General features: G+C 28.7%; 1 protein-coding gene across 2 annotated transcripts in view; it reads left to right on the top strand.

Moving 5' to 3' along the window:
- Positions 1–24915, top strand: part of Golgin104 (Golgin 104) — a 67496-nt gene that overhangs the window by 37615 nt on the left and 4966 nt on the right. Inside the window, exons 8-17 of one of the 2 annotated variants that reach the window (XM_067273340.1) lie at positions 725–867; positions 9622–9802; positions 12028–12102; positions 13653–13737; positions 13813–13892; positions 13960–14211; positions 14281–14456; positions 18538–18607; positions 20149–20172; positions 20274–20423. In XM_067273340.1, the coding sequence (XP_067129441.1) occupies positions 725–867; positions 9622–9802; positions 12028–12102; positions 13653–13737; positions 13813–13892; positions 13960–14211; positions 14281–14456; positions 18538–18607; positions 20149–20172; positions 20274–20423 (1236 nt within the window). The remainder of the gene's footprint in view (positions 1–724; positions 868–9621; positions 9803–12027; positions 12103–13652; positions 13738–13812; positions 13893–13959; positions 14212–14280; positions 14457–18537; positions 18608–20148; positions 20173–20273; positions 20424–24915) is intronic. The other variant, XM_067273341.1, reaches the window with a different exon arrangement.

Genomic DNA, 24915 nt, shown 5'->3' with positions numbered 1-24915 from the left:
ATTTGCTACTTGATTATGTCTATGTAAATAATCTGTCTGTGCCAAGAGCTTGCAACCGGAAGTGATGTGTTGTATAGTTTCTGGCATGATGTGACATTTTCTGCATGTGTCATTTGTGAGTATTATATGTTTGAGTATGTGTTTTCTGTAGTTTTTAGTATTATGACATGACCCTGTATGGCAATCATGAATCCTTCCGTCTCCCCAAAGAGGTCTCCCCGAGCTAACAAGTTGTTTGATGTAGTTTTGTCAACAAAATCCTGGGCCAGATCGTAAGGATGTCTGCCATGGAGTGCCTTTTAAGCCCACGATTGCTTAATGGTGTCTATGCTATTTATATGTTGTGAGTGTAAATTTAATGGTGTGTTATTTGAGTCTGCTAGAGTTACTGCTTTATGTAACTGTGATGTTTCTTGTTTTCTGTGGAAAAACTCTTGCAGTGACTGTATTTGTTTGTAGTGAAGGTTAACTATGTCAATCAGGCCATGTCCGCCATCTTTATGTGGAAGGGTTAGTCTTTCTATGGCGGATTTATTATTATTATTATTATTAAAATTTTAATGCTTTTTATTTTATAAGATATAAATAATGTTTATTATTAATAGAATAAATAATGTTAAATGATAACATTTGTTATATTTATAAAATCAAAATTTAGTTTTAAATAAATTATTTATTTTATTTAAAATATTAAAATACAATTTAATTATTATATTTTAACTAGATTAATATTTTGGAAAAAGAGAGATTAGATCATGAACAAATTGTAAGTAAATTAAAAGAGCAACAAAGTATTTTGAGACAAGAAGTTGTAGATCTCTCAGGACGTTTAGCTGAAATGGAAAATTTGAAGATTCAGTTGGAACGGTATGGTTTAGTTATAGTTAATATAAAACACTAAAAATAAAAAACTTATTATCCCATTTATTTCACACCTCATTAAATACATACAGGTTTAAACTTCACATAGAGACCATGAATATTCAAAATAGACACATCAAAAGAATTTGAGAAAACTCTACCCTGCTTATAATATTACAAAAATATGGTACATTCAATCAGATTCAAAAATGTCAGACATACATATATTAGTTTATTCTACTGTGGTCACTGTGGTAATGTTCTGTGGTCTTAAAATATAATCACAAACAAACACAATCAAATGCATGCAAATCAGAGTGCCTGACATAGAATAGAACTATAATAAAAGGCATTTGGCAATAATTAAGCAAGCTGATACGACACATTAAAAACAACAGAACACCCAAAATTAATCAATGAAATTAAAAAAATATTCAAGAAAATTAAAATCCATGCAAAACTTGAATGCTACAATACATGTTAATGGTTTAGAGCAGTGATTTTCAACCAGGGCACTGCAACAACACTTCAAAATCCCATGAAATAGTGTTGAGCAGTACTATAATACTTCTTACACATATTACTAAGAGTATGAAAAATGCAATAACTCAACATTGATAAAGAATTAGGGTGCTGCTAGAAAAAATTACCAAGAGAAAAAGGTTAAAAAATATTATCTACAGTGAAAACTTCACGTTATGAAGTTAATTTGTGATCTGTATGTCATGTTTACTTCATAACTCTTCAGTCTAATTTTTTCCGTCCAGGATGACCATTCAAAAAGTGTTAATTTTTATGAAAAATATGCAAAACATTAGCTCCTACATGTTTTTATTTCTAAAAATAAAATAATTTTATTTATAATTTATATTATTTTAAATTAGTCTACATATATTTAATATGACAATCTTGTCATAATATGCATCAATTGTCACTGTATCCGAGGACAATAAAAAAAAAGATGCCTTTATTTAACAATATTCTCTTTTATAAATTATCAAAATGCATTTTGGCTTTGTATCAAATTAAGCCTTCTTCAGTTCTAAAATAATAAATTTATATGTTGTTAGTAATATAATAATAAATTATATTATTTTATTAATTATTTTAATTATTTTTAAATATTTATTATTTATTTAATAATTATTAATAATAAGTAAAATTATTGACAAGACTATGTCTGTCTTGTTTATAAAATTGCAGTGTCATTATGGTTGCACACCTAAGAGGTATGAAGGAATACATGTCAGGAGTTGCAATTTGGTACAGAGTATTTGGTACACAAATCATGTACACGTAAAAAAATCCAGACTTGCAGGTAGTCAGGGGACTGAGAACCGAGTCAAAATAAAATACAAAATGGTGACATCTTTCTACAAACAGGCACTAGTGTGAGATTTACACATACGTTGCTCATTGGGAAGTTAGAAATGTAAATGTTGCAAAATCGAATTTTGACAAATGAATCTTTGAAAAAACCCATTTACCTGTCCCATATTATTCCCAACATATCTCTGTTTGCGACTTGCTGACCTTGACCGGTTGACCTGAGATATCTCATTTCAGCATCAGAACATTTTTTTGAAATTAGGTGGCTCTAGTCGTTATAATTTTATATTAAAACTAACTTTCAAAATACAATTTTTTTTTTGTTTTTACATTTATTAATATATTTATTTTGTTTGTGCAAAATAAAAAATAATTTTGGACAATACAATAGCCTCAATTATTTTTTTAAAAACGGGAAATTTTCGTTAGGCATCAAAAAAATTCAAGCCAAGTGACATGCAACGGAGAGAAATTTTGACATTGGATAGGTTAATTTCACTGAAAATGGTCGTGGCCAAAGCCAAGGCCAGCAAAGTTTGAACAATTGTGCTCAAAACTAGCAATACCAAAGAAGATTCGAGAATGAGCAAGACCTGCCATGAGCATTGAAGTGATCCCACTTACTGTAGTCAAGAACAGACCTGTGACAAAGCAACCTGTCGTAACCATGGTGGCAATGAAGCTCGCCATAATCTATACCAGGACCCCAAGTAACAATGTTGGCTTTTCCTCATTGGTTAGTGCTCATTTTTTCTCTTTTCCTTAGAAAATGGTGTGCAGTCAAGCCCTGAATCTCTGAGACATAGTCTTGTCCCAAAAATGGCTTTGGCATTTTACTTGTTTTATTTATAATTATTTGTTTGCAAGAAAACCTATTAAAAACAAAGCAAAATAATTTTTTTAATATAGTGTCCTCTATTGGAGAAATAGTGAAATAAACATATAGCAACAGTGAATGCATCAGAGATGTTAAAATAAAAGTTTATAGAACATTTTTTACAATGAATATATGACATATGCAGGGTTCCTACGCATCTGGAAAGACAGGGATTTTCATTAGTTTTGGAAAAAGTCATGGAAAGTCAGGGAATTTGTCGAAAATTGTCAAAAAGTCAGGGAATTTGTCGAAAACTGTCAAAAAGTCAGGGAATTTGTCGAAAACTGTCAAAAAGTCAGGGAATTTGTCTCCTTAACTGCCTTGTTGATTTCGTTTGCTGAATATGGCTGACTAAGCGTAGCCATCTGCAGGCAGAAGAAGTAATGCTGCAATCTTTAATAAGAAAATATACTAGAATCCGTTTTGAATCTGAAATGGCTCTTTTCACCGTTCTAAAGCCATATAATTTTACAGTTGTGGATTAATAACAGGATAAACTACTATTATGTAATAGTGTTTAATTTTTAATTTTAATAATTCAGCGATTATAAAAAGATGAATTTGTTAATTAGAATAAAAAATAACTAATTAAAAATTAGTTTACAAACTTTTAAAACTTGAAATCGTAATTTATTAGATTGTTCACTTCAAAATAGCTAAACAGATCAGTAAAAATCCGTGATTTAGTTGTTTTTCACGTTTAAAACATTACTATACAACATAAAAAATTATAAATAGCTACCCGACATTTACAGTAAAATGCTGGTGCCGACTAGTAGTTTTTTACATGTGTTGTTACAACTTTCCTTGAAAAGAACTGTACTGCAAGCGTATTTTTCCCCCTCTCCCGTTAATTTCTGCAACTTCGATACATAGTTTAATAATTAGTTTAACAGAAATAATGTTGAGTAACAAATATCCACTGATTTTGGCAAATTTAGGCATCATACTTGTAATAGATATACTGTAGTTATCGTGTTGAAAATCATCTAGGTAATCCGATAGTTTAACCAATGTTAACTTGCTTATAATTAACTAGCAGACCCGGCCACGCGTTGTTGTGGCTCAAAATGTATTTATTATAAATGTATAAAACTTCCCCCGTGGGGGGGAATTTTAAAAAATTCCTTCTTAGTGTACATTCTCTTGACGAACCCTATTAAAACGTAATCAAAACCGCAAAAAACTGCATCTAAAATAGTATAAATAGAAGCAGAGTTCTTTATAGTTAGTGTTATTCCTGTCCCTCTCCCCGCGGGGGAATATCGGATAATACCTTTCTAGTGTATATTCTGTTGATGTACCCTATTAAAACGCAAAAAAAAACCGCATCTAAAATAGTATAATAGAAGCCGAGTTCTTTACGGTAAGCCTTAATCCCGTCTATCTCCCCCGGTGGGTGGGGAATTTCGACACGTATATTATATAAAAACACGTGCATATTTGAATGCAATGTTGCGTCAAAATTTCAAAGGAATTGGTAGGAACAAACGAACGTTATATTTTATTTATATAGATAGATAGAAAATTTTCTGCTTCAGTCCATTCTCACAGAAAGGCATAATGCCTCACAGAAAAGCAAACTTAGGTCGTCGGAGTTAGCGCCATCTGTTGGACATAAAAGCCTTAATCCTAGATGATATCTTTTAATTTATATAAATGTTTAACGGAATAATATATAGCCTATGTCCACCCTGAAGGTCCATTCTAAATATTGGTGAAAGAATTTTTGAAATCGGATGAGTAGATTCAGAGATTACCTGTTACAACGAAACTTAGTTACCTCTTTATATATTAGTATAGATTATAAATTTAAAAAGCTGGTAAATTTTTAAAAAAATTAATTAAATTACTAAAAAATTAAAATAAATTTGATTATCTTTTGTGCGAAACAACAACAAAACAATTTTTATAGTTATGTTGCAAAAGAAAAAAATTTGTAGTACCATTCTATGCGCTGAACTTCTATATTTTATTAACATATAATTATAATTTCGTTTGATGTTTATTTCTGTACACTCAAACCTGTTTTTGTGCGGTATATGAAAATTTCAATCAAATTGGAACATAATAAACTTCTGTAAAATTTTTTAAAATTCTATTGGATGTTTTCTATGACATCAAGTTTTTTCATTTTTTATTAATTAAGTAAAATTTTTTTCTCTTACCTTTTTTTCGGTCCCCTCGTATTTTAATAGCATAAAAATCAGAAATATTGTGTTAAATGTAGACTGCAGGTGTGAAATTTCACGCCTTGTTAAATGAAAGAATAACACTTCCTGCAGCTATATTTATCAAATAAAAGTATTTTTTAACAATTACTTTAAACTTTTTATATAGTTTTTCTGTAAAACCACTTTTTGCGGGAATTATTTCCCGACAAATTTTTTTTTAATGTTAGATTCGTATTTAAGTGGAAATAATTAATATAAAAAATAAACTTCTTAGAGGAATTTTTCCCCCATTAGAGATTGCAGAAAAAGGCCCAAGGAGTTAAAGAAGCAATTCCTAGTTATTTCGTACGATTTTGAGTTATTTTTCACGTGAGACTTTTTTTATGCGATCCCTATTCACCGCATAAAAAAATACTTTTTGTGTTGCAAAAACTATTTTTTATAGCTACTCGTGAAGTTTCCTGCGTTTTTTTTTAAAATTTTTTTTAATGCGTTTTCTTTTATGTGGTCCCTATCCACCACACAAAAACAGGTTTGAGTGCATTTTTTATTTTATTTAAATTCTATACATTTTAAGAAACCCAATTTTTGTAATACTATGACGTCATAGAAATACAAGTCTCACTAAAATAGAAAAACGTAAAAAAATTAAATTGTTAGATGAAAAAAAAAGAATGAGTAAAAATTTTTTTATAGAAACTTGAGAAATAGTCAAGACAGTGCAGCTCTCAAGATTGATCATTTGGATTGGAGTTGGATTTTCCATTGTTTGAAAAGACAATGTATACTTCTGTGAACTCGGATTCTTCGATTGACATAAGTAAATCGGAGAATCCATTAGATCCCCATCATAAAGTGTGGGTGATGGTCCGAAACCAATCCAGGAAACGATTGAGGGCTACCTTTTCCTTCCACAAATTAACAGTTGCCTTTCAAAAGGAGGACTTTTCTAACTCAGGAAAAACACGAGTGATATATGTTAGTGCTAGACATCAAACAGAAATCAAATAAACTTTCCTTTCCGGATTGTTCACTGAACATTGCTCTGGATTCCACTACCACCACTATGAACTTAAGACGAGAAACGAAGACAACTTTAGCTATATTGTAAGCATATTTTTACAATAAACGGGTTAAATGGTAAAGAGGTGTCTTCGTCCGTCTGTACCATGTTTCTCACAACTTATTAGTCCCTCGACTTTCCTGACGTTGCGAGAAATAACTTTAACCCTTTTATTTTCCCAAAGGAAAAGAGTCATCATATCTCACAAGTGAAATGTAAAGTTTCAAATCTTATGTTCTAATTGACGTTTGAAATTATGTTAAACCTGAGGAAGGCTATTTAAGATTGCTGAAAACATTAGTTCATTTATTAAAATTTGCTATAAAAGTGAGAAAGATGGTTTGTGATATGATTTGCAATAATTATAAGATTTGTAATTAAGGGTTAAAATAGATAAATTTTGTCTGCATTCTTAAGAAAATTTTATGCAAAGACAAAATTTAATGCGAAATTAAATAATAAATAAAAATTATTAAAAATAATTATTAAAACTCTGGCCTTTACACCAAAACCAAAATCAAAATGGCGGCAACAAAACATTTTTTTTCTTTTAATGAGTTGCCAATTCAGCTAATTTTTTGCTAGATTTAGTGGATTTGTTAGAGAAGCTATAGTAAAAACTTACACCTATCCCTCTTTATATACAATCTATTTTTACACCATTTTGAAATAATGTGGTTGACAAAAGAAAACTATTTCTTTTTTTACATAATCGATTTTTTTTATGAGGGAACAAATGCTTTATTTGAAAATTTTTAAATTTAACTTTTTGTTAAAATTATGTTGCTGTTTAAAAAAAGTTACTCTTTTTGTTGAAAGATTTTAAAATTATGTGTTTCTAAGTCAAGAGTTCATTTTAAGTACAGTACAGTACTATTTGTATATCAAAGCATAAAATCAACAAACAGTATTCTATCTTGTATTTACTAGATTTACATACAAATAATATTGATAAATAATGATAAAATAAAAAGCTCATGTTTCATTTGTAAATTGTTTATTTTTTCATTACATTGAAGTTGTGGATTCTGTCATACATTTTTCTACAGGATGTATGCATACTGTATTTTTTTAATGTGGCAGTCTTTGAAACATACAACTAGGCAAAAAGAGGGATAGATATACTCAATGTTCGCAGTACATAAAATGCTGTTTTATTATGTCGATATTCCATACCGTAAGAAATGTGAGGGTCAGGGAATTTGGACAAAGTTGGTCAGGGAAAATCAGGGAAAGTCAGGGAATTCAAAACAAAAATTTGAGTAGGAACCCTGCATATGTTAACCAAAAGAGTGATCACTGCATAAGAATATATGGGATGCAACAGTAACTGTGAGGAAATCTGAACGTACACATACTTTAACACTAAAAATTATACTAAAAACTAACTTGCAGCCAAATCACAAATAATCAAATGATACAAAACCATATAAACAACAAAATAGTTTTTCATTGTGAATAATTTTTTTTCTAAGTACAATTATATATTAATCCCACCATACGACAACAACAACAATGGCACATCAACAGAAAAAGAATTCACACATATGCTTTTTATGAAATTTATATTTATTGAATTTGTAAGCTGGAACTAATGTATAATGTAGAAAAATTACACCTTTCAGCAGTAACTGTTTAAGAAACAAATGTTTTTGGCCATATTCAGGAACCTGTGTCAGGTATACAAAATTGAACATTGCCAAAAGAAAGTTTTCTTTGACATCATTATTTTGAAACTAATATCTTATATATTGTACATTTAAGTAAATATTATTACAGTTTTAAGTTTTACAAACCTACAAGCCATCTATTGGGTTGTTTGGAAAGTAATTTTGTTTTTTTCATAGAAAAATAAACACAATATTCTTATAATAAATAAATATTTTATTGAATTATATATTTACCATTTTGGTCAAATACCTGTTGTCATTGTTTCTGGTAGTAGCATGATTTCACATTCATAAAAATTTTGATCGTTGTTTACAAAAAACTGATCCAAGTGATTTTTGACATTGTCATTTCAAGCAAATGTCTTACGGTTAAAAAAAATGTGTATAGACTGGAACAAGTAATAATCTGAGTGTGCCCGATCTGGCAAATATGGTTGGTGTGATAACACATCCCATCTAAGCTATAAGTTTCTGACGAGTTACCAAACTTGTGTGAAATTTGGCATTATCATGGTAAAACACTACACTTTGTTTATTGATCAATTCTGGCCTTTTCTGTTTGATGATATTACTCAATGGCAGTACACTTTTGAATCAATTGTTAAATTGTCTGGTAAAAGCTCAAAAAAAATTTATTTAAAATCCAACCATAGAGAGCATCTCTCGTTAATAACGTGTGGAACCCATATATCGAGCTTTGAAACGAAACCAATTTGTTTTAAGTAATAATAAATGGTTCAATTTAACAGATATAATTTCGTAGTGATTTCACGTGTTGTTATATGGCAGATTGCTTCAATCAGTACCCTTATTCTGTTTTCATTGGCTTCAAATGGCCATCTAGAATGTGGTGTATCTTCAATATTAAAATTGCCAGAATGCAATTTTGTAAACCAATTTTGGCACTGTCTTTCTCTTAACACATCTTCTCCAAACATGTACCACAATTTTTTTCTTGTTTGAACGGCATTTTGATTTTTTAGTTATAAAAAAGCAAAATATGCCGAAAATGATGCTTTCGATTTTCCATATTTGATGGGTCATCGAAAAAAAACAATTGTACAGAAACAAACAAAATTTCTCACAAATAAGTCTTAAAATGTCAGCTGTCGAAGTATATAATAAAAATGTGGTTTAAAACAAAATTGGCTGGTAAAAATACATCTAATTCCTCTAGTAATAAAAAAACAAAATTACTTTCCAAACAACCCAATACATTAAACCTAAAAAAAATTGACCCAGCCATAACACACTATATAAAAAATTTTACGTACTAATGTAGTCTTGTTTGAAATATAATTGTGTGCTATCAAAAAAACTACATAAAAAATCTTAGTTTTACTGAAATATAATTCAAACTAAAATTATATATTTTATCACTATGCTTTTTATGAAAAGTATAGGAAACACCTTTTATAAAGGAAGTTTTAATGAATAAAAAATATAAAATGTTTAAGATATTTTTTAAAATAACCAATATAAATAACTAATATAAAGATGATATAAACTAATCTTGATCTGTTTTTGCAGTCAATTATTTAAAATATTAAATTTATGGTCAAGAATAAAATCCATTATTGTAGCTCTGAATAATAATTAACAGTAAATTGTAATTAAGTTTAGTTTTTAACTGTTTTATTTTTACAGAGAAAAAGAAAGAGTATTAAACAGTCAAAAAGAAGTTGAGAGATTCTGTCAAGTAAATGCTGAACTTCAGTGTGATATGGAAGCTTGTCGTAATAAGGAAGGTGAATTGTTGGAGTTTACTGAAAGATTAACTGCTAAAAGTGTTGCTTTGCAATCAGAATATAGTTTATTGGAGACTAAAGTAAGTATATCTTTTAAAAAAAACAAAAACCTTAATATTTCCAGCAATAAAAATTATTTAATAATAACGTTTTCGACTGTTTTAAACAGCCTTTATCAGTTAAAACGAACTTAAAAAACAAAAGATTTTTTTAATTCTTACTACGATATTTAGCACATGCGCAGTTTGTTAGTTTCTAATATACGACGGCATTTTTACTTTGGAATTATTTTGAATTTTAAATATTGGTATTGCTTGGGTTCTATTTTTCTGCATTCTTTTGTTTTTTAAGTTCGTTTTAACTGATGAAGGCTGTTTAAAACAGTCGAAAACGTTATTATTAAATAATTTTTATTGCTGGAAATATTAAGGTTTTTGTTTTTTAATAGTTTATTTTTCCAGTAGCTAGTTTACTTATTGCAGTATATCTTTTTTTAGGTAATAAATTATTTAATAAAATTTCATTTAAATATTTATAATGTATAATTTTTAATTTTCATATATTAAATTAATTCTAAATCATATAATTGCAAATATGAATGAAAGAATATCTGTATTCTACATAATATGAATAAATTCATTTTAAAAAGATAAGAATTTCAGTACTGTTCACCATTCACTGTTAGATATTTTAAAAAGTGTATCAAATAGTCTTTTAAAACTACTATTTTTAATTCTGTAGTTTGTTTTTTTAAATAAAACAACATGAACTTTGAATGTAAAGAAAATATGCATACATGTCTGAAAATTAGATAATGAGACAGATGTTGTATTGACCAATACACAAATGCCAAATAGCAAGAAATTTCTGTAGTGTGTTTCATAATCTGCAATACTTGCAATACCACATCCCATGCTAAGTGTAGCAAGAAATATGTTGTTCTTTTGTTAGGATATGTATGTTATAATGAAAGCACCAGTGGAGCAGAAAGTGAATATCAAATTCTGTTTTAAATTTTAAAAGTGCATCTGAGATATTGACATTGCTGTGGCAAATATGTCACAATATGTGTTTATCTCATGTACAAATAGTCAGATAGTTTGATTGTTTCAAATGTGGCCAGGAAACCCTCAAGAATGATGACAGGTCTGAACATACAACTTCAGTTCAAAACGAGGAACTCATTGCCATGATGAAAGAATGGATTCAAGAGGATTGTTGTACAACTGAAGAATATTGGCATATGACTTCAGTGCCAGTAAGAAGACAATTGAAGAATCTTAGTTGAAGATTTAGCAAGGTTGTCTGTCACTGCCCAGTTTGTGCCACAAAAATGAGACAGCTATATGGCTGAGGTGATTAAGACGCTAGCCTGCTGCTGTGGGGATTCAGGATTGAATCCATATAAGCAGGAAATGGGACGGGGTCCCCTTCCCTGCTTGTATGGATTCCCCTGTTCGTTTTTGGTGAGCATAATTCTCTTAAGATAGCATTCTCTAAGTGCAGTACAGGCTGCACCAAACAAAACATATGCTCATGTAAGAAGGTTGGACTTAAAAGAGTCCAAGCCACCCATTGTAGCAGGGTTTCCAACCATAGCTGATGATTAAGACATAGTCTCTTTATACTCTGTAGTACCATTTGAGCCAACCAGGTGACTATTAGTTATGCTTCTATATCACTAATTAGATAGCCCAAATCTTGATTTCCTAGAGGAAGCACAATTTGCTTTCACAGATCTGTTCTCCACCTTTCTGTAATCCACTAAAGGCATAATTTTTAATAATATAGATATGTAATACAACTTATATTTCAGATACACTCTTGTGTAAAATTTTTAAAATAAGATATTCTATATAATTAGTGTATAAGTTGTTTTTTAATAATGGAAAAAGCTTTCCAAAACTGGAGTTCAATATGTGTGATGAGTATTAAATATAAACCTTTACTGTTTTTGCCAAAGAATATCATACACTATGTATACTTCAACTTTTGACTACCAGTATACTATATATTTGAGGGTTAACTTACCGTATTTTACGGACTATAAGACGCACCTGAATTTTGGAACAATTTTTCGAAGAAAAAAGAGCGTCTTATAGTCTGTAAAATATGGTATATGGTGGGCATAGTTTTAAACTAGAATTTTAAACTGAAAATCTTGAGGTCAACGTTTATATACTGGCATTTGCAGTTCTTGAAGTTGAATCTATTTATGATATGTTAGATTAATATAAATTAAATGTAAATAAAAATAATTTTTAGTATCTGAATTCATTAATATTTTTATAACTGAAATTTTTAGGCACAAACATTAGAAGATGAAATGAATCGAATAAATAAAAAATGTACAGAATTAGAAAATCAGAATATAGAATTGGTGAGTAAAGTTTTAATAACAAAATAAAATTCATTTTCAAAACATCTTTATTTAAAGTTACATATCTTTATTTAATGACTTTATTAAGTATCATTCACTTAGTTCAGTCATTGAATAATCAATACAGTTGTCCCTTGATAGTCCGATGTTTTGTAATCCGACATGCTCAGTAGTTTGACGTGCCTCCTGTCAAGATCACTGTAGTCCCGTCTTCAAAGTGTGAGCACAGTATGTACATATTTACGTATGTACGTAATTAATCTACCTACATTTTAGCATTTAGTTATAATGTTTATAAATTATTGTATATACTGTATTACTTATGCCTATACATACTGTATGTACATTTATTGGCTTCCATATTTCTTTTGATAAACATGTTTTAGTTAACCGAAATGGGCGTTTCATTTCCATAGATTTGGTAAGAATTCTATTTTAAAATTTTATAATTAGGGTTAGGCAGCATTTTACTCATAACATGTAGGAATATTATAGGATACTGATAGCAAAACAATGCCAAATATGTAATCACTTTTGGTAATCCGACACCCCTTTGGTCCCATACCTGTCGGATTATCAAGGGACAACTGTAATTGTTTCTTTAATAATTTACACATAATTTTTAAATTTCAGCAATAATTATGATATTTTATCTTAAATATAATTGGTTACATAGAAACATTATTACATTTATACTTTAAAATGAAGAAAAATGATTAAAATTTTTAAAATTCTTTTTAATATTTTAAAGAATTAATTCTGTTCACGTTCTTATTTTGTATAATATAAATATCAAAACAACATTTTTCTAGTTTTTGTTTTTTTTTTTTTTTTTAATTTTTAAAAATATTCTGTAATTTTCAGGAATAGAAAATATAGAATCATTTGAAAAAGTTATTTTAAAATATTTTTTAAATGCAAATATGAGTAATTTAACTTAAGAATTATGATTTGAGTGATAAAATAGATTTGAAGTTGTGTTATAACTTGAATTGCTTTAATAATATATTTTTTAGCATAGTAATATACAACTTAGAACAATGTGTACAGTTGAAACATATAACACATCCAAGAATGTGATTTATATTTTTCATTATTTTTACAAGAAATTAAAGTATAAGAAAATTTTCATTGGAACAAATAGATTATGGAAATTTTTTTTATCATTAGTAATTTTATCTATATTTAAAATTTTTTTCAATAAATATGTATTTCAGCTTGTATCATATCCATATTTCATATTAACTTTACCTTAGGTTAGAAACTTTACAGAAAAAAATTTCAAGATATATAGTTTAAAGTTCAGTTTAAATTAAATTTTTAGAAAAATATTTAATAATGTCTGTATGGTAGTTTGTTAGATGAAATTATACATTTAGTGCTAATGTTAAATTATTAAATTATTCATTTAATTCTTTGTAATAATCAGTTCAATGAAATTGAAGTAAGTATAACTTAGATTAATAAAATTTAAATTTTATAATAAGATTTAAATATAAGTGTGTATATTTTTGACTGTTAGAGTTTAGAATTTTATGTAACTTTAATAGATAGATCAGTTAGAAGAAGAAAGAAAACAAAGAAAAGAAGAAACTCAATTATTAGCTCGAAAACTAGCAGAAAAAACTAAAACAGGTTAAGAATTTCAATATTTTATATCCATAAAAAGTGTTTTCTATAAACAAAACTAATCATTAAAAAATTTTTCAGTGGAGGATCTTACAGTTAAATTGGAAGATGCTGTAAATGAAAATAAAGTTACGAAAAGAAGGCATATAACTAGCATTAAGGTAAAAAAATAATTGAAAAGATACTTACTGATATTTTTTCCATTTTTAAATCAAAGTTTTATTACAGGAACTGTCTAGGGAATTATTACAAGCAAAAAGGAGGTTGGAAAATTATGAAATTAATCACACAACTGGGGATTCAGTAAGTTTGGGATCGAGAACAAGTTCCACAGGATCACTTGATATTTTAACGAATAACAATGTTGCCAAAATATCAAATGATCAAAATGCTACTTCACATACTGCTCCAGCTGTTACATTTAGTGGAGGAAAAATTCCAAGTTCACATTCTTCACAGACTAAAACATCTGAAACTAAAGTATGAAATTAATTTATTTTATAAAATTCATTTTAAAAATACTGTGAATATTAAAACTTGTTTTCACAGGTGAACAATCAAAATGCCTCATTATCAAATAATTCACCTCTTTCGGAAGTAAATAAGCAAATGTTAATTGAAAGAATTGTAAAATTACAAAGAAGTTTAGCAAGAAAAAATGAAAAAATTGAATTTCAAGAAGAACATATTAATCATTTAATTGATGAAATAAAAAAGAAAACAAGGTAGGAAATAAGTATAGCTTTTTAAATAATTAATAGAGAAAAAATGTATATCAATTAGTTGTAACATATTGATTTTATTAAGCATAACAGCAATAAATACATTTGCATAAATTGCATAAGTTGTGACTAAGTTATCTCATTGTTATATTGCTTACTCTTAAATAGGAATATTGTATGTAGTCTTTTAATAAAAGAATCTTTTATAAACTGTATATGTCACTGATACATTGATATGCGTTGCTGTATTATTCATATGATAACGATTTATAACAAGAAATTATTTTTAAAATTTTAAAATAGAATTCTTACCAAAGTGTGTAGTTACAGATTGTCATCAGTGATACATAATTTCAATGCATTAATTAACATTTGAAAATTGAAATTTCCATATTCAGAGCCTTTCAAAAATATTTCATTCATAAAATAAAACATTTAGATATTTTAAAATTTTCATTTATAATTATTCACATTTATAAAAAATAATTAAACTTATTTAATTTTAATGTCCAAAAGCTTGCATAATATTTAATCATGAAGTATGATGGTTAAGAGCCACACTTTTGCTACTGTCATTTTAAGTCATGTAACAATTTTTTTTAAATATAATACTATACATAGAAATAAAAGCTTAGGAAATAAGTAAAAACTTTTAAATTAAATATCTCATATTTTTGTAAATTAAAGTATTTAATGAAACTTAGTTTTCTTATTTATTATTCCAAAATTATGTAAATAAAAACTCAGTTCAAACAGTCAAAAGTATTTTTCCAATTGACTTTTGTTATTCTTTTGCATCCATTACTATGTACTTCTGTTCTAGTATAAAAGACATTTGCCAGTGTGTCAGAGTAAGTAATTACTATGGAATTGTGTCCAGTATAGAAATATTATTTAATCTGTTTATTATTATTTCATACCTTTAATTTGTCTTGTTATATTGTTTAATACTTAACACAATATATAATGAAAATGTAACGAAAACATTATTTCAAATTATGCCAATAAAAATTCTTAAATTTGAATTGAATTTAAAAGTTTTACAAATCATTAAACAAAAGGGCAAGTTATGAATATGTTTTTTAGTTTATAAATGATATATTACAAATTAAACAGAAATTTTTTTTTTGAAGAGAGCCAAGATAAATATATTTTATTTTTTTAAAAATTATTCAGTTAACATTGTCATAATTTGTAATTACCTTCAAACATGATTCCACAAGATTGATTTCATCTGCTTAAAATTTTAGCTTAGACTTAAAAATGATTGTATAGCACATTTTACTTTAAAAAAAATCCTTTAAATAATAAAATTTTGGTTTTAACAAACTAAAACTAAAAAATGTGTGCTGTGCCTGTTTTTTATTGGCTTTAATATACTCAAACAACAATCTCCTATTAAAATCTGAAAACCAATATCCATTTCTGAAGTTGAATTTGATACAATGCCTCAACACATTTGTCTGCCAGATTTTGAAGTGAGCTGAATAAATAAAAACCTGAAGTTGCAAAGTCAAGTGAATAAGATGGATGATAAAATAATTGAATTAGAAAAATTTTTATATTTTCCATCATCAAACTGATGTGAGGACATTCACCATCCTAGTGAAAGATGTGGATTTTTTAAGACATTTTTTACTTGTCTGTCAACAATTAGATCATCAGAATTTATCATTTTGTCAGGCTTTAAAAGTCCATAATCCTACCATACACAAAGCAGTATTTTTTGGAATACAGAGTTATTTTTGGAGTTGGAACTACAGACTGTTCTGTGCATTGTTTTTCTGAATATTACTGTTTAAAAGTTAGTTACAATACTGTTTTTAATTGCAGTGGTATCTTTCTGAAACTCATGCAGCTTATCTGTTCACACTTGTTTATGATATTATCCAAGCAAAATGTTTATAAATAATATTTAGCATAGTTCCATTACATGCTTATTTTGCTACATCATAATGATGTCTTACATATGGTCCTTCCAACAATAATAAAATATACAGGGAGTGCCTAGTATCTCTCTATTATTTTCATGTAACTTTAATGAAATTTTCTAGTATGTTTGATAGTAAAATATCAACTATTATTGCATAAATTTGGAGAAAAATTATTAATAAACAAAAGAATTAGATATTATCAAACATAAGATGTCCAATGTTAATAGAACATGATTGGACTGATTGGAATTAATTACAAAGAAAGTAATAATTGGAATCCATGAAATTTGCATAAAAATACAATCAACAAGTGAAAAGAAAGGTTTAGTAAATTGCATAGTACCTTACTATTAAAAATGAGACGTGGGTAGAACCTAACTGTAGATGACATCAAAATTGATGCATTTCATCAGGAAGGAAGAAAAGTAACTTGGATTGCTAAAAATTTGTGAAGACCTCATGCAACAATCTCAAAGTATCTCAATAATGAGTAATGAACAGGAAAACAAAACAGTGGGTACAAGAGTTCAACAACACCTAGAGAATGATGCTCAATTGTTCAACATGCACTGCAAGAAAACACATCAGTTCAAAAAATCAAAAATGAAGCTGAGCTACAGTAAATCAACAGTACACAGTGTTTTGAGATCAACAGACAATGTTTCTTTCATAAGAATGAAGACAGGCAACCAGCTCAAGGAGAAACACAAACAATTTCAATAACAGTTTTCCAGAAACAACTTTGAAAGAGGGGAAGGACTGCAAAATAATTTTCATGGATGAGAAAAAGTAAAATCTTGATGGACCTGATGGTTTTACGTATTATTGGGCAGACAAAAGACTAGATCAAAAGCAGTACTCAGAGTATCTGGCGGTGATGCACTCATGACTTGGGAGAAGATTGGATGGAATGGAAAAACAGATCTAGTATTTATTGAAGGTTGAAACAATTCTCAAACTTATCATGAGCTTGTCTGGAAGCAGCTCCAAACTTGTGGACAGGAAATTGCTGGACAGAACTGAATTCATGCAGGATAATATAAGCTTCCATATATCAAAATCAACATTATTCTTTTTTCAGAGCAAGAAGGTCTGACTTTTGGACTGGCCAATTCTCAGTGCAGATTTAAACCCAATTGAAACTTTTTGGGGTGACTAGGTTTTCCAAATGTATAGTAATGGTAAGCAATACAAGACTGCCACTGAAGTAAAGGCTGCTCTCATTGAGGCATGAGAAAATATTCCACAAGTATGACAGACACTGAATTGATCAAAGATTGCAAATTGTATTTTTCAGCTTGTTTCCAAAAATGGCAGCTACTAATTTTAATTTAAAGATATAAGTCAAAATATTCTATTAAGGTTGGACATTCTATTTTTGCTAATAGTATCTAGCTCTTTTGTTTATTAATCATTTTTTTCCAAATTTGTGCAATATTGTCAATATCTCACTATAAAATGTACTAGAAAATTTCATTAAAGTTACATGAAAATAATAGCGTTTCTAGGCAGTCACTGTATGTTCTATTAATCTTGGAAGAACTGTATCATTCTATTCAACCCAATACATTTGTTCTTGAAATCAGTCCTTTTTAAAATTGTTCTAAAGAATAAATAGATAGTGTTATTGTTTGACATAATTTCAGGTTAAATTCTATATTTTAATGCTAATTCAAACATAATAATGTATTATTCAATTTTTTCTTTTACATGTCATTTTAATTAAAAACTATCCATTAAAATTTAGCAAAATCAGATTTTTTAACATTAAATTAATGAACCTTGCCATTATATAAAATTTTTGACATTAATGTTTCTAATAAATTTAGTTTAAATTGATGGAACAATTATAAAGATAAAAAAAGATACAACTTTTTAAATCTCTCAAATTTGCCATATTAGAAATTAAGTTTAAAATATTTGTAATTCCATGAAATCATTTTTCTAGCATGACAATTATGAATAATTTTTAGAAAAACTTTAGATGAATTCATAATTAGATTTCTCTATCAAACTCTTTATATCTTAAGAAATTACTATAAATTTTTGCAATAGATATCAAGTTATTAAAAAAGACTTATCGTTTTGTTTATTTAATAATATAACTGAAGACTGTTTTATAAATTACTGGACTGTGCATTCATTTTCAGAATCATACAAAGCTATATTATAAGAGAAGAAGCTGGTGCACTGGCAACTAACACTATGGATCAAAATAAAGTAAGTTTATTTATATTTGTAGTATTCAATAATAAATTATAATTGAAATCTTTGGAAATGATTTGTTTTTCTGTAGTAAACTAAAAATTTTAGTTATCTATGATAAATTTGTGAATAATCAAAATAAGTAGCATGCACTAACACATCAGCATAACTGGCCATAGTTTGTGGCTTCTTCTCATTGCTCATTATAAAATTATAGATATAAAACAAAAATATTTGTAATGTCTGTAAAAAAATTATGCTTAAAATGGCTCTGAAAATAAGTATTATTATGTAAGCATATTAAAAATCTAAAACATTTATCTTAGATTAGTTAAAAGATATATTTCTGTTCACTTAAGAATAAAAATAAATTGTTGTTAAATATTTCAATAATCTTAAACAAAGTGGCATTATTAAAATTTTATTTCGAAATCATAAAAATTACAGTAAATTCCTCGTTGACAGTATGAACAAATAATGTTACTTATAGAACTTTATTGGAGATGTTCATTAATGAAAAACCATTATAAAAGTAATTTATCAATTAATTTTAAAATCACAGATTTATTGTATTTATTTTACAGAGGTAGCCAATAACCAATATATTGAATTCAAATTTCTGTGTATATCCTGTCTACTTGAACCTTGTTTATTAACAGGACTTGTTATACTGGTGTAGTTTCTGATTAACAAATAGAGGAGATCTTAGTCAAAAGTCAAAACAAAGTATCTTTATTTTTACCTGACATGGATTCAGTTTGTTTTATAAACTGATACTCCATTTCTTTTCTGATATACATCCTCCACATTGTTTGAATGCTTGTCATGCAAAACATAGGAGTAGATATATTGTGCTGTAAAACTAGCCCATGGTTGACAGAATATCCTCTTCACATGTGATTTGCCATCTATGATCAAGTTATGTATAGTTGTCACTGTCTTTGGAGGGCACCAACATGGTAGGGATACTGCATAGTGATGGGTAAGAAATGTTGCCAGATCTGGCTATTTTTCTAACTGTTATAAAGAACCCCATACCTTTCTTATGGAAAAAGGGTACTTATGGAAATTAGGTGAAATTGACTGAAAACAAAATATGTTTTGGTTTGAGATCTTGATCAAAAGTACCATTCAACTCAAAAATGGACAGTTTTTTGATACAGGTTCTCAAAATGCTGCATGGAAACAGCAGATTAAAGTACTTTAAACAATAAATCGATGATTATAATTGTCTAGGACCCGAATCTAAAAAGTATCCATAAATTACTATGTAAATTTTTATCTCTTTAGAGAATAAATATTAGTGAACAAATTCAAATATAAACCAATGAGTTTTTAGGTTTTCATATATTACCAATGCGATGTGGATAGAAGTGAAGATCAGATTAGTTGGAAACTTATTAGAATTGAATCACCTCTAATTTATTTCCAATGAAGTTTATACAAATATGTGTAGGCCTATTTATATTACTTGAAAAGTATGTTAGCCTTAGTTTAAACATTAAACAACCTTATCTTATATATTTTTTAAATAAATGTTTTTTTCTCTGATAAAGCTGTCCAAAGGAAAATGGACCAAGGTAATTTTATAATTGATAAATTATAAATATATTAATTTTCAATAAAATATTTTGTAATTTGTTATCAGTTTCATGTTTGAAAAATTATTTACATATTTCAGGCAGTTGTAGCTAAAAAAGGTGGTGTAATGGCTTCTGTATATAGATCACATGTTGCTGATTCTCATATGAGTTTGGAATTATCTCTGGAAATTAATAATAAATTACAAGCTGTTCTTGAAGATACAATACTTAAAAATATCACTTTAAAGGTAAAATTTTTATCATTGTAACTTTCATTTATGGATATTTTCAGAACAGTAGAATCTGCTTATTGTAATCATGGATGTTGTAATTTTGGGGCTTGCTAATTCTGTTAACTTGATCTTCAAATAATTAATGGTTAATTAGCTTCAAATAATTAGTGCAAAAAAGAAGGGGGGGAATAAAAATGCCTTATACCATAACAAGGCCATGTATAGACAACAACAAAAATTATTGGCACATCACATATATTGATTTTAATAGATGTAACAAAAAAGTACTGTTCAAAACTTTCTGAAAATATGGTTTGTAATATACAACATAAGTTTATTTTTATTTAAAATAACTACGTACTGTACATGTTTCTAATAACCTAACCAGTTATTTATATTTTAGGGCTCATCACACCAGTAAATATGAACAAAAAATATCTTAAATTTATTTTAAAAGTCTCTCTTCAGTTAGTGTTTCAAAAAAGATAAGATAAAAATTCATAAAAGTTACATTAAAAGTTTTAAATGACCATGAAGACATCAAAATTAAAGAAACTGATGTTATCTCACAAGCGCTGTACAATAAATTTTATCTTTTTCATATTTTCTATAATCAAGCCAGCTATGGACAATTAATTGAGGCTTCTGAAGGATTGACTGAAACATTACACCAAAAAAACACAATGATTATGGTATGCACCTTTACAATCAATTACTGGGAAATAACCAATACTTTTTATATTTGATTAATGACTTTATAATAATCCCTTCTATGATTTTAAGTTAATATCATTTTTGAATAACATAAAAAATGCTATACAAAATAGCATTTTTTCATGCTATTTGGTAACTGTAATGTCCTCAACAACCAATCTTCATTCTATCTCTTTGAATGTTGATATATGGTATATAAAAATTTATATATTTGTTTGTTTAAATTATGTATATTCATATATAAATACAGACATACAAAAAAAAATACAATGTAATCTTAAAACTCGCAAAATAAAATACCATTGAAAATTATTAGGATAAAAATGAAGAAATCAGTACTGTGCTTTTGTACAAAAGAAAACAATGCAATTATTTGCATAAATATCAGAAAATTTAAAATTGTTAAAAGGTAATTTACAATTTTAAGTTTTTGTTTGACATGACTCCAAAAAAATGAATGGTTTAATGACATTAGAAATTGTACCATTAGGTAATTTGAGCATGGCACACCCTTGGTTAAAATTGGTGAAGACCTTGAAACATCAAGTCTTTTCAGAAATATTGTTAATATGTTTAAATCCCTTAGGAAAGTAAGACAGGAAGAGAAAGAAAGAAAAAAAAAAAAAGTTCAGTCTGTGTGCTGAGCTGTAAAAGTTTGAGTCACCTGCTGACTATAAGATACGATCTGTTATTCAATTCTTGAGTGCAAGAAACTTGGCAGCAGTGGAAATTCACTGTCAGATTTGTGAAGTTTATGGTGATGATGCTATGAGTGACAGTAAAGTTCCAAAGTGGGTAAGAATGTTCAAGGACGGGCGGGTTAATGTGCATGATGAGCCACACCCTGGCCGACCTCCTCTGATTTGGTTTGTGATATGGATAACAAAATTCGGCACGACTGATGATTCACAATTTCAATGTTATCAATTGAATTTCCACAGGTTTCAAGATCAGTTTTGTATACCATTGTTTCAGAGAAACTGAATTATGTTCCATTACTGCTCTATGACAATGCAAGGCCACATGTTTCTGCACAAACACAAGTTCTAATCAGTTCTTTTGGATAGGAACAACTGGATCATCCACCTTACAGTCCAGACCTTGCAACCAGTGATTTTCACTTGTTTCAATACTTAGAGTTTCTTGGTGGTCAACAGTTCATTGACAATGAAGAAGTGAAAACTGCAGTCATGGATTGGGCTTTTTCACAGGTGGCAGATTTCTTTGAAGTCGGGATTCAAAAAAATTGTTGAGCAGTATGACAAATGTTTGAACAAAAATGGGAATTATGTAGAAAAGCAGATAAAAGTATGTAGAATATGGGAAAAAATATATTTTAATGATATTTACAGTTAATAAATATATAAAAATATAAATACGACTATACAAAGATAAAACTTTACTTTTGTCTTTCCTTCTGGCCGTTCAGTCCATCGGCAGTCCTTAAACGATTCACAAACTCTCGGAGATGACCTTTCTTTTGAGGCTACTGCCTATGCAGAAGATATGTAAAATCAGGTAAAAGCGTCATCTGGTGTTATTGCCACATTCATAATATCACATTTTAAAGTAAAAAATTAATAAAAAGGCGAGAAGGAAAAACAAAAGCAAAGTTTTATCTTTGTATAGTCATATTTATATTTTTATATATTTATTAAATGTAAATAACACCGACCATGTACTTTTTATTAATTTTTTACTTTAAAATGTGATATTTACAGTATTTTTCTTCTTATTAAAAAACAGACCTTATTTAAAAAATAGCCTTTGTATATATTGTATACAACAAACCATATTCTATACATTTAAGTTTTGGAAAGTTTTAAAAATATTTTTTTGTTTCATCTATTGTTAACAATTACATAGTGAACAGTTGCATGTTAAATCAATAGTTAATAGTTTTAAATGTTCTTGCTCCCAGTGTTATTAAATTTCTGGCATGCATTTGTTACTTCAATTATATCTGTAGTTGATTTTTTGCATAACACTTGTTCTGAGATGCCCACATCTTCCTCAATTTCACCCACTTTGATTTGGCAATCTTCTAACACCATGTCATGGATTTTATCCTATTTCTGGAGTGGTAGGTCTCATTTCTTTATGCAGCACTGCTTTATTGCTACACAGCAAAGCATTTCTTTGCTGCAAGAGACCACTGCAGCAAAGATAAAGCAGCTTTTTCATCCATTGTGAGTACAAAGCAAATTGATTCTACATACGTGAGAAAACACTGTAAAAATACCAGGTGTATAAGCTTAATTCCACTGTTAAGCTACCATGGAGATGCCATACTTTTTTTTTTTTTTGATGATTTTGACATCTGTCAACCTTAATTAGTGCACATCATCAGCAATTTCATGTAACAACATACATCTTTCCTTTAGTAATCATGTCTAGTTTTGTGCCAGAAAAAGAGCATATGCGGCAAGCTTTGCTTTTCTGCTTCAATTTGAAGAAATCGGCTGCCGGAGCACATTGAATGCTTGTGGAAGCCTATGATGACAGTGCTTTATCGGAAACCACATGCAGAGATTGGTTTCGTCAGTTCAAAGATGGCAATTTTGACCTGAGCGACAAGAAGTGTGAAAATCGGCCCAGGAAGGTTGAGGACCATCAATTGCAGGCTCTTTTGGACAAGGACAATACCCAATCGCAAAAAATGCTTGCCAAGCAATTGGGTGTTACCCAACCAGCCATTTCCATGCGTATACATGCCATAGGAAAGATTCAAAAGATTGGAAAATGGGTGCCGCATGAATTGAATGATAGGCAGATGGAGTGATGCCAAAACACATGCGAAATATTGTTTGTCAGACAAAAAAGAAAGTCATTTCTGCATCAGATTGTAACAGGCAATGAAAAGTGGATATATTTCAAGAATCCTAAACGCAAGAAATTGTGGGGTTGATCCAGGCAAACCATCAACATCTTCCCCAAGACCAAATCGCTTCAGACGGATGATGATTCTGTGCGTTTGGTGGGATCAGCATGGTATTGTCTACTATGAGCTGTTGAAACCTGGTGAAACTCAATGCCCACTGCTACCACCAACAACTGATCAAATTGCACAGTGCTCTGTGTGAAAAGAGGCTGGATTATTAGCAAAGACACGACAAGCTGATTTTCCTCCACGACAACGCACTATTGTACGTGTCAACATTGGTCCGAAACTACTTGGAGACACTCAACTGGGAGGTGCTACCCCATCCCACTTATTCACCAGACCTGGCCCCTTCTGACTATCACCTGTTTTCGTCGATGGGCCACATGCTTGCTGAGTGGCACTTCAGTTCTTACAAAGATGTCCGAAAATGGCTTGATGAATGGTTTGCCTTGAAAAAGAAGGAATTTTTTTGATGTGGTATCCACACATTGCCCAAGAGATGGAAAAAATGTGTTGCTAGTGAGGAAAGTATTTTGAATAAATTGTTTTTTTCATAGAAAGCAAAAACAATGTGTTTTTCTGACTAAAAAACACTGGATTTAAGCTTATACACCTGATAAGTGAGTGATTGTTGATAAAAAAATATTTGAGGAGGATTAAATTTTCTAAAAGGACTCTGAAAGTCATCTAAACAATAGATAATTAGGAAAATGCTATATCTTAAACATATTTTCTGTCTCTCTACTTTGTTTGAACATTTCTTTCCAAAAATGTGATTCTTTATATATCCTTTTTGCTATATTGTAGTTCTTTAATTAAAACACTAATTCACTTACAGCTGAAAGTAAAGAATAGATTATGGTATCCATGTTTAGAAATGTTTTCCACTTGAGTTAAACTATAATGCAG

This window comes from Centruroides vittatus, unplaced genomic scaffold (genome assembly GCF_030686945.1).
Source record: "Centruroides vittatus isolate TY-2023 unplaced genomic scaffold, ASM3068694v2 contig_474, whole genome shotgun sequence".
In the NCBI taxonomy this organism is placed as follows: Eukaryota; Metazoa; Arthropoda; class Arachnida; order Scorpiones; family Buthidae; genus Centruroides; species Centruroides vittatus.
This window is presented reverse-complemented; position numbering and strand designations above follow the sequence as displayed.